The 11,499-nt window shown below is 40.2% G+C and overlaps 1 protein-coding gene across 5 annotated transcripts in view; it reads right to left on the bottom strand.

Annotated features, from left to right (window-relative positions):
• Nucleotides 1-9,679, bottom strand: part of Bank1 (B cell scaffold protein with ankyrin repeats 1) — a 272,779-nt gene extending 263,100 nt beyond the window's left edge. For 3 of the 5 annotated variants that reach the window (XM_006501484.4, XM_006501483.1, XM_006501487.2), the window contains exon 1: nt 9,408-9,679. In XM_006501484.4, the coding sequence (XP_006501547.1) occupies nt 9,408-9,477 (70 nt within the window). In that variant the 5' untranslated portion in view covers nt 9,478-9,679. The remainder of the gene's footprint in view (nt 1-9,407) is intronic. The other 2 variants (NM_001310749.1, NM_001033350.3) reach the window with 1 other exon arrangement.
• Nucleotides 9,680-11,499: the final 1,820 nt, after the last annotated feature.

An 11,499-nucleotide genomic window follows, 5' to 3' on the forward strand; every position in this document is an offset into this window, starting at 1 on the left:
TAAAGACAGAATATTAAAAGCAGTAAGGGAAAAAGGTCAAGTAACATATAAAGGCAGGCCTATCAGAATTACACCAGACTTTTCACCAGAGACTATGAAAGCCAGAAGAGCCTGGACAGATGTTATACAGACACTAAGAGAACACAAATGCCAGCCCAGGCTACTATACCCAGTCAAACTTTCAAATACCATAGATGGAGAAACCAAAGTATTCCATGACAAAACCAAATTCACACATTATCTTTCCACAAATCCAGCCCTTCAAAGGATAATAACAGAAAAAAAACAAATACAAGGACAGAAAACACATCCTAGAAAAAGCAAAAAAGTAATCCCTCAACAAACCTAAAAGAAGACAGACACAAGAACAGGAAGCCAACTCTAACAACAAAAATAATAGGAAGCAACAATTACTTTTCCTTAATATCTCTTAATATCAATGGACTCAATTCCCCAATAAAAAGACATAGACTAACAGACTAGCTACACAAACAGGACCCAACATTTTTCTGCTTACAGGAAACTCATCTCAGGGAAAAAGACAGACACTACCTCAGAGTGAAAGACTGGAAAACAATTTTCCAAGCATATGGTCTGAAGAAACTAGCTGGAGTAGCCATTCTAATATCGAATAAAATGGACTTCCAACCCAAAGTTATCAAAAAAAATAAGGAGGGGCAATTCATACTCATCAAAGGTAAAATCCTCCAAGAGGAACTCTCAATTCTGAATATCTATGCTTCAAATGCAAGGGCAGCCACATTCATTAAAGAGAATTTAGTAAAGCTCAAACTACACATTGCACCTCACACAATAATAGTGGGAGACTGCAACACATCACTCTCATCAATGAACAGATCGTGGAAACAGAAACTAAACAGGGAAATAGAGAAACTAACAAAAGTTATGAAACAAATGGATTTACAGATATCTATAGAACATTTTATCCTAAAACAAAAGGATATACCTTCTTCTCAGCACCTCATGGTACATTCTCCAAAATTGACCATATAATTGGTCACAAAACAGGCCTCAACAGATACAAAAATAGTGAAATTGTCCCATGCATCCTAACAGATCACCATGGACTAAGGCTGATATTCAATAACAAGATAAATAATAGAAACCCAACAATCATGTGGAAACTGAACAACACTCTTCTCAATGATACCGTGGTCAAGGATGGAATAAAGAAAGAAATTAAAGACTTTTTAGAGTTTAATGAAAATGAAGCCACAATGTATCCAAACTTATGGGACACAATGAAAGCATTTCTACGAGGAAAACTCATAGCTCTGAGTGCCTCCAAAAAGAAACTAGAGAGAGCATACACTAGCAGCTTGACAACACATCTAAAAGCCCTAGAAAAAAAGGAAGCAAATTCATCCAAGAGGAGTAGACAGAAGGAAATAATAAAAATCAGGGGCAAAATCCACCAAGTGGAAACAAGAAGAACTATTCAAAGGAGCTGGTTCTTTGAGAAAATCAATAAGATAGATAAACCCTTAGCCAGACTCACTAGAGGGCACAGGGATCACATCCTAATTAACAAAATCAGAAATGAAAAGGGAGACATAACAACAGATCCTGAAGAAATCCAAAACACCATCAGATCCTTCTAAAAAAGGCTATATTCAACAAAACTGAAAAACCTGGATGAAATGGACAAATTTCTAGACAGATACCAGGTACCAAAGTTAAATCAGGAGCAGGTTAATGATCTAAACTGCCCTATATTCCCTAAAGAAATAGAAGCAGTCATTAATAGTTTCCCAACCAAAAAAAGCCCAGGACCAAATGGGTTTAGTGCAGAGTTCTATCAGACCTTCAAAGAAGATCTAATTCCAGTTCTTCACAAATTATTCCACAAAATAGAAGCAGAAGGTACTCTACCCAATTCATTCTATGAAGCCACAATTACTCTGATACCTAAACCACAAAAAGACCCAACAAATAGAACCTCAGACCAATTTCCCTTCTGAATATCGAAGCAAAAATCCTCAATAAAGTTCTCCTTAACAGAATCCAAGAACACATCAAAACAATCATCCATCCTGACCAAGTAGGTTTCATCCCAGGGATGCAGGGTTGGTTCAATATACGGAAATCCATCAACATAATCCATTATATAAACAAACTCAAAGACAAAAACCACATAATCATCTCCTTAGATGTGGAGAAAGCATTTGACAAAATCCAACACCCATTCATGATAAAAGACTTGGACAGATCAAGAATTCAAGGCCCATACCTAAACATGATAAAAGCAATCTACAGCAAACCAGTAGCCAGCATCAAAGTAAATGGTGAGAAGCTGGAAGCAATCCCACTAAAATCAGGGACTAGACAAGACTGTCCACTTTCTTTCTACCTATTCAACATTGTATTGAAGTCCTAGCCATAGAAAGTAGACAACAAAAGGAGATCAAGAGGTTACAAATTGAAATAAAGAAGTCAAAATATCACTTTTTGCAGATGATATGATAGTATGTATAAATGACCCTAAAAATCCCACCAGAGAACTCCTAAACCTGATAAACAGCTTTCGTGAAGTAGCTGGATATAAAATTAACTCAAACAAGTCAGTGGCCTTTCTCTACACAAAGGATAAATAGGCTGAGAGAGAAATTAGGGAAACAACACCCTTCTCAATAGTCACAAATAATATAAAATACCTTGGCGTGATTCTAACTAAGGAAGTGAAAGATCTGTGTGATAAAAACTTCAAGTCTCTGAAGAAAGAAATTAAAGATCTCAGAAGATAGAAAGATCTCGATCCATGCTCATGGATTGGCAGGATCAATATAGTAAAAATGGCTATCTTGCTAAAAGCAATCTACAGATTCAATGTAATCCCCATCAAAATTCCAACTCAATTCTTCAATGAATTAGAAAGGGCAATCTGAAAATTCATCTGGAATAACAAAAAACCTAGTATAGCAAAAACTCTCCTTACGGATAAAAGCACCTCTGATGGAATCACCATGCCTGACCTAAAGCGGTACTACAGAGCAATAGTGATAAAAACTACATGGTACTGGTATAGAGACAGACAAGTAGACCAATGGAATAGAATTGAAGACCCAGAAATAAACCCACACACCTATGGTCACTTGATCTTTGACAAGGGAGCTAAAACCATCCAGTGGAAAAAGACAACATTTTCAACAAATGGTGCTGGCACAACTGATAGATATCATGTAGAAGAATGCTAAGTGATCCATTCCTATCTCCTTGTACTAAAGTCAAATCTAAGTGGATCAAGGAACTCCACATAAAACCAGAGACATTGAAACTTATAGAGGAGAAAGTGGGGAAAAGCCTCGAAGATATTGGCACAGGGGAAAAATTCCTGAATAGAACAGCAATGGCTTGTGCAGTAAGATCTAGAATCAACAAATGTGACCTCATAAAATTGCAAAGCTTCTGTAAGGCAAAAGACACCATCAATAAGAAAAAAGGCCACCAACAGATTGGGAAAGGATCTTTTCCTATCCTAAATCAGATAGGGGACTAATATCCAATATATATAAAGAACTCAAGAAGGTGGACTCCAGAAAATCAAATAACCCCATTAAAAATGGGGCTCAGAGCTAAACAAAGAATTCTCAGCTGAGGAATACTGAATGTCTGAGAAGCACCTGAAAAAATGTTCAGCATCCTTAATCATCAGGGAAATGCAAATCAAAATAACCCTGAGATTCCACCTCACACCAGCCAGAATGGCTAAGATCAAAAATTCAGGTGATAGCAGATTCTGGGGAGGATGTGGAAAAAGAGTAACACTAGTCCATTTTTGGTGGAATTGCAAGCTTCTACAACCACTCTAGAAATCAGTCTGGCAGTTCCTCAGAAAATTGGACATAGTACAACCTGAGGATCCCACAATACCTCTCCTGGGCATATATCCAGAAGATGTTCCAATCCGTAAGAACGACACATGCTCCACTATGTTCATAGCAGCCTTATTTATAATAGCCAGAAGCTGGAAATAACCCAGATGCCCCTCAACAGAGGAATGGATACAGAAAATGTGGTACATTTACACAATGGAGTACTACTCAGTTATTAAAAAGAATGAATTTATGAAATTCCTAGGCAAATTGATGGACCTGGGGGGCATCAGCCTGCGTGAGGTAACCCAATCACAAAAGAACTCACATGATATATACTCACTGATAAGTGGATATTATCCCAGAAACTTAGAATACCCAAGATACATGATACAATTTGCAAAACACATGAAACTCGAGAAGAATGAAGACCAAAGTGCAGACACTTTGCTCCTTCTTAGAATTAGGAACAAAACACCCATGGAAGGAGTTACAGAGACAAAGATTGGAGCTGAGATAAAATGATGGACCATCTAGAGACTGCCATACCTGGGGATCCATCCTATAATCAGCCCCCAAATGCTGACACCATTGCACACACTAGCAAGATGTTGCTGAAAGGACCCTGATATAGCTGTCTCATGTGAGGCTATGCCGGGGCCTAGCAAACACATAAGTTGAGGCTTACAGTCAGCTATTGGATGGATCACAGGGCCCCCAATGGAGGAGCTAGAGAAAGTATCCAAGGCGCTAAAGGGGTCTGCAACCCTATAGGTGGGACAACAATATGAACTAACCAGTAACCCTGGAGCTCGTGTCTCTAGCTGCATATGTATCAGAAGATGGCCTAGTCGGCTATCAGTGGGAAGAGAGGCCCATTGGTCTTGTAAATTGTATATGCCTCAGTACAGGGGAACACCAGGGCCAAGAAGTGGCAGTGGGGGGTGGGAAGGGGTTGGGAGACTTACGGGGTAGCATTTGAAATGTAAATGAAGAAAATACCTAATTAATAAAAAAAAGAAGTTAAATACATATAATGTCAAATAACAACTTGTGTCTCAACAAGGATACCTAAACAATATGTTCTCTCTCTATTCTTATTTCATAGCTGTTTCCAAAATCATTGTAAGACACTTGAAAACCTAAAAACAAGGTAATAAAATAACAAATGCAACTCAGAGGATTAGGTCACAACCAAGTAAACCTTCAGCATATGCAACATTTACAATTTTTGTTTGGCCACAATGACTTTTTTTACTTTCTAATTTTTTTAGACATATACTGTGTCTCTGCATATGTACACTGTTGTATGTGTCATGACACATGTGTATGGAGAACGGAGGATAACTGTTGGAGTCAGTTCTATGTGGATTCTAGATACTACTAAGGTCAGTATGTTTGGTAGCAAGTGACTTTACCCACTGAGACCAGAGTCTCACTGTGTCATCCTAACTGTCCTGGATCTCACTAAGTTGATCAGGCTGGCCATGAATTCAGATTGACCTGTCTGCCTCTATCCTCCTCCCATTGGGATCAAAAGGCCTATGCTACCAATTCCTGGATTAAATTGGAAGTGCTTTTAAACCAGCAGTAAATACCTTGAGAAAGCAGATTATTCCTCTTCAAACAGTTTAAAATATCCCACAGTATTTGAGACTTAACTTTCCCCTATATTATATATGAACTAAACTAGGTCACAACTGGCACCGTGAGCAAGGAAAGTGGATCGTGCACTCTTTTTGACCTATTAAATCCTTGTTTGAATTCTGTGAAAACTGCTCCAGTTTCATACTCTTTGAATACATCTGCACTTGGTTCTTCTCACTCTGGGTACCTCTGCTTCTTTTCCTAGAAGTGCTAACCACGCATTTTCCCACAGACATGGCAGTATCTCACACAGGAAGTCATGCCTTCTAAATTTCCCATCTTGAAAGTTGCTTAGTCATGAAGTTGTCTACCAATCCACAGGAGAAAGTTTCTCAATGTAAACTTTTTGTTTCTCTATTTGTTTGAGACAGGGATTCATCATTAACTTAGGTGCCCTGGAATCTCTTATGTAGCCCAGGCTTATCCCTTACCTTAGCCTACCGTGGGATGGTACTAACAGCCTGAACCCTGATGCCCAGCAAGAACATATCTTTTAAATAGGCAAACACAGCACTATCACATGACTATCTACGAATTAAATAGACATCCACGGCACCTGAGTGAGGATGTCACCTGCATGTTCTCGTTTACTTCTCAAAAACAACTTCCAAGCATGTATTGCTGTTTCTCTGGATTTTGCTTTTTAATAAAGGACTGACATGGGTTACCCATGATCACAGTGAAGGTAAATCAGAAGTTGGGTGTGAGACAGTCTGCATCTGGAAGCATCCCAGGTGGGCAGTGCTCATTAAAGTATGGGCAGTAGAAAAGTCCCTCTTCTATTCCAGGGTCACCCTGTCATCCTGACGCTTAGGCCTCACCTCTTAGTGATTACACATTACTGAATTATTTCACACTTCAGTGAAAACTGTCTAAAGTGGCTTCCTTCTTTAATTCTCAGATCACGTGACCTAATCGGAATCCTTACTTTAACGAAATCAAGTTTTTCCTGGTACCAGGGTGGGACCAGGGGTTTGCTGGGTAGGATAAACCTGGATTAGAGTTTGTGAAAGAGCTGTGAATCCATTGAATGCAGAGGGAGAGACTTGGGCAGCTGTGCTCCACAAAAGTTGTGGCTACAAACAGAGCACACTGTGAGTAAGAACACACATTGATTCTAATCTTTAATGTTTTCTGCTTTCACATGGATCACAAAACCAATAATGCCAATGAAAACTGTTTAAGGTATGGGACAAATAATTTGAACTTTAATGAATAGATCCAAAGGAAGGTAGTAGATTTTTGGTCTTTTGTTTTGGTTTGGGTTGGCTTGGTTTTGGTTTGTTGTGTTGTTTTTATTTTTATTTATTTATTTTTTTGTATCTTGGTTTGTTTTTCAATATAGGGTTTGTTTGTGCAGCCATAGTTGTCCTGAAACCTTTCTGTAGACCTGTCTGGCCTTAAACTCAGACTGCACCACCATACCTGGCATTAGCAGTTAAAAAATAATAATAAGAAGAAACATTTGTTTTAGGATGAAACAGAGGCAAGATCCCCTTTTGACATTTTTCAACCATATCTAGTTAAATATAAATCAAAAGACATATTCTTAACCCAATTCCTATTCACTGCACATTTTGTCTACTGATTAGACTGTTGCCCTAGCCCTGGTTATTAAAATTTGCCATCTGCCACTGAAGGGGTAACAGATACATAATGGTGACTTTAACTCCAATGGCAGGATGTGTGGATGTGTTCATTACTAGTAATGCCTTCATGGGTGTCAAAGCATGCTTACTACTTCATACTGCTTGATACACAGCTCTAGTGAGGAGACACATAGTGGCTGCGGAGCTACTGACCTTCTGATACCGCTTGTGTGGGAAGTAGCTCCTATGCAGCAGTTTTCTCTTCTCAGAAGGGATGCAGTTGACCTAACTGAGCCCCCTCATCCATGTAGCACATTAAGCTAAAGTCAACCCTGTGCTGAGAAAAATGTCTCACGTAATCTCCACTTCATAAACAGAGTCAAGAGACTAGGACGCCCTGTGAGCCCTTCCTCTTCCTGAGAGACGGGAGTCACCATCTTGAATTGGCTACCTACTACTGAGTGACCAGCCACCAAGGATAGCTTCAAACTCATGGTTACATGGGACCTGATTAATCTCTGAGGTTCACAAAATGAAAGAAGCAGACATGAACACAAGAGTGAGATTTGGGGTGGGGGGGACATGAAAAAGATGGGTTCAGGGAGAGGCAGAGGATGAAACTGGGCCCTAAGTGTTGCATACACTTACAAAACTGTAGAATAACAAATTTAACTAATAAGAAGAGAATCTGTTGACTTAAAAGACAACTTGCATTAATGAATTGGGCTTGGGTTAAATCTTGTGGGGGAGGGGGATGACTTTCCAGTCCATAAGAAAGAAGCTGAAGCAAGTGCTAATTACTGTATTGAGAAGGACCAAAGAGAGGACACGGAGGAGCAAGAATACTCAGCAAGACATGAATGTTTCCTCATCTTACCCATGTTGCTCAAAATAACCACTGTCTCTAGACACTAACACAAGGTTCATTGACACAAAAGGCATATTCCAACATGTTCTATTAAACTCAGCTGTTAAATAGAAATTACAAAAGAGGTCTCTTGTTCAAGGTCCAAAAGATGAGTTGTTTCTGCCTGTTTGCTTGCAAAGGCTACTTTGCCACAGATCCTGAGCTATGCAGTGGTGACAAAAGCCATGGTCCGGAATTTAAAATGGTACAGTTTTCCCACATCACTGGTACCAGAGGGTCTCAGGCCATCTTCCATTGTTATAGATACATTCCCCATTTTAATGGAAAAAAAACAACCGTTCACATTTATTAAAAGTGTATCTCAGACACTATTGCGTATGCCAGCAAGATTTTGCTGAACGGACCCTGATATAGCTGTCTCGTATGAGGCTATGCCAGTGCATGGCAAATACAGAAGTGGATGCTCACAGTCATCTATAGGATGGAACACAGGGCCCCCAATGGAGAAACTAGAGAATGCACCAAAGGAGCTGAAAGGGGTCTGCAACCCTATAGGTGGAACAACAATATGTACTAACCAGTACACCCCGGAGCTCATGTCTCTAGCTGCATATGTAGCAGAAGATGGCCTAGTCGGTCATCATTGGGAAGAGAGGCCCATTAGTATTGCAAACTTTATATGCCTCAGTACAGGGGAATGCCAGAGCCAAGAAATGGGAGTGGGTGGGTAGGGGAGCAGGGCAGGGGGAGGGTATAGGGAACTTTCGGGATAGAATTGGAAATGTAAATAAAGAAAATATCTAATAAAATAAGTGTATCAGACCCTAAAAACAACTAAAGCCAAAAGATCCTACCTAAAATAAAGTTAATAAAATACAATAAAAATAAAAATGTTATGAGAATTTTAATTCTGATTAGTAAATTAAAATAATTTCAGGCTACAATTTCTTGCTGTATAACTCACCAGGAACACCTCCTATAATCATGTTAATATTCTGGTGAAATCTCTTTACCAAAGCTAAGTTTTTAATGCTTATTCTGGAACTTCACATGCATTTAAAAATAAAACCAAAAGGAACTCAAACCAAGCACCTCAGCAGTCATTTGAAAATGTAAACTATCTGACATAGTCAACCAAGTTGACTCCGTTCCTTTTTCTCATTTAGGAGCTCATGGTTCCAGGGAGTTGGTTTTATACAGACTGATCCGGGGCAGGGGAATGGGCAAGGATGCTTCAAACGAGGCATTTTGCTCCATGTATATACATTTCAGATGAGATCTAGCATTAAAGCTGGGTGCAAAGTGATTTTCAAAAGTAGAGAAGCCCCCACCCCACCCCCAGGTTTAAAGACACCCAGGTCTTGGTAGCTCCCAGGGCAAACTGTCTACTGGTGGCCCTTAGTCTCAGAAGGACTCCAGGGTCATCATGTACCCTCCACCCAAAGCCCTGACAAACATGAGACCACCCACCTGGAGGTGCTAGGCCAACCTGGAACAGATCCTGGGTGCTACCCCTAGTGCCAGAAGCCACAGGAAGCATTGCGGGAGGTTGGAGCCTGGGAGCTGCAGTGGCCAGCCCTGCCTGCAACTTCCCCTGCAGACCTTTAGTTCCGATGGTCTGTGGCCCTGCAGCTTGCTTCCTACTCTGGGGATTGTGGCCCGAGGTTGCCGGAAATGCAGCCCAGGGGCTCAGGCCGCAAGGCTAGGGTTAGGCCTTGCTGGGGGAAGTGAAATTGCTCAGGCTTGCTTTTACTTAGTTTGAGAGAGCTGTCTTAGGTTCCCTTTCTCCCAGGCTATCTTTAAGCTCAGGTGACCTAGAGCTTATAGCTTTTCTTATTCTGTTCTGTATTTCTCTGCTATGCTAACCCTTCCTTCTGCAAGACAGAAAGTAGACTTTTATAAAAGGAACTACTTGACAGAGGCATAGATAGAGATACCGTGACAGAGATATAAAGGTATGAAATTTTAGTATTTCATCTTACCCAGGCTCCAGGCTAAGTCTGTGTGTTATAGAGTGATTTTCATTCCCACATGAGAAGTTTTTCCTAGATCTGCTCTAATTTTGAAATGGGCCAGGTCAGAGACATACACATACCCTATACCCTTCTCCTCAAACATGAATTATGGCTGTGTTCTTGCTTGTTTGAAAGAATAAGAAATACCCAAAGAGTTATCCCAGAGCCTAACAATGAGCAAATATCAAAAATCACTAGACTACAACCTAACCAAAGTTGGAGATCGTTTGACAATCAAATTCAAAGTGTGTGTGTTGGGGGAGGAGGACTGGAAAAAGGGATAACATTTGAAATGTAAATAAAGAAAATATTCAATAAAAAAAAGTGTGCAAGTAACACACAGTTGCCATGGACCACTTTTCCTTCTTCGAAAAGAACCAGAAAGTTCTACTCTAAGTGTTTTTGGAATACTGTAACTATCAAGTGTCACAGAAAGTCATTAACTTTCCACACATGCTAGATAAAATTCATAAAGCAAAATGTGAGGAAGCTTTGAAAAGCATTAGATATACATTTATCTTCTACATGGTACTTCTTATTTGATCATCTTGAGTAACTCTTCCAAATTTGGAACAATAAAGCCAGTATATGAAATGATACCCTGACGTGTGAGCGGCTGCTTATGAAGGACAGCTTACCCAGAAATGTCAGCAGAGTTTACAGGGACATGGGTGTCACTCCGGTCAATGTTTTCAGAAATGCAATACTTAGGAAAGATTAAGTCTTCATAGGGGAGAAAGAAAGGGTGTGGTGTATTAAAAGGAAATTTAGTGTATTTATATATATATATATATATTTTTTTTTAAATTAGGTATTTTCCTCATTTACATTTCCAATGCTATCCCAAAAGTCCCCCACACCGTCCCCCCCCCCACTTCCCTACCCACCCACTCCCATTTTTTGGCCCTGGCATTCCCCTGTACTGGGGCATATAAAGTTTGCAAGTCCAATGGGCCTCTCTTTCCAGTGATGGCCGACTAGGCCATCTTCTGCTACATATGCAGCTAGAGTCAAGAGCTCAGGAGTACTGGTTAGTTCATAATGTTGTTCCTCCTATAGGGTTGCAGATCCCTTTAGCTCCTTGGGTACATTCTCTAGCTCCTCCATTGGGGGCCCTGTGCTCCATCCAATAGCTGATTGTGAGCATCCACTTCTGTGTTTGCTAGGTAAGCAACGGCATTGGAAGGAGGGCATGGAGAGGCAAATGATATATGTAAGCCTGGGTGTGGGAATCTCATAAGAGAATCACCACAAACTTCTTTTTTTTTCTGTCATAATCCATAAATGTATTTATGTAGATTTTCTTTTTATTAGGTATTTTCTTCATTTACATTTCCAATGCTATACCAAAAGTCCCCCATACCCTCCCCCCACCCACTCCCCTACCCACCCACTCCCACTTCTTGGCCCTGGCGTTCCCCTGTACTGAGGCATATAAAGTTTGCAAGACCAATGGGCCTCTCTTTGCAGTGATGGCCGACTAGGCCATCTTCTGCTACATATGCAGCTAGAGTCACGAGCTCCGGGATACTGGTTAGTTCATAATG

Source organism: Mus musculus, chromosome 3 (genome assembly GCF_000001635.26).
Source record: "Mus musculus strain C57BL/6J chromosome 3, GRCm38.p6 C57BL/6J".
Lineage (NCBI taxonomy): Eukaryota > Metazoa > Chordata > Mammalia > Rodentia > Muridae > Mus > Mus musculus.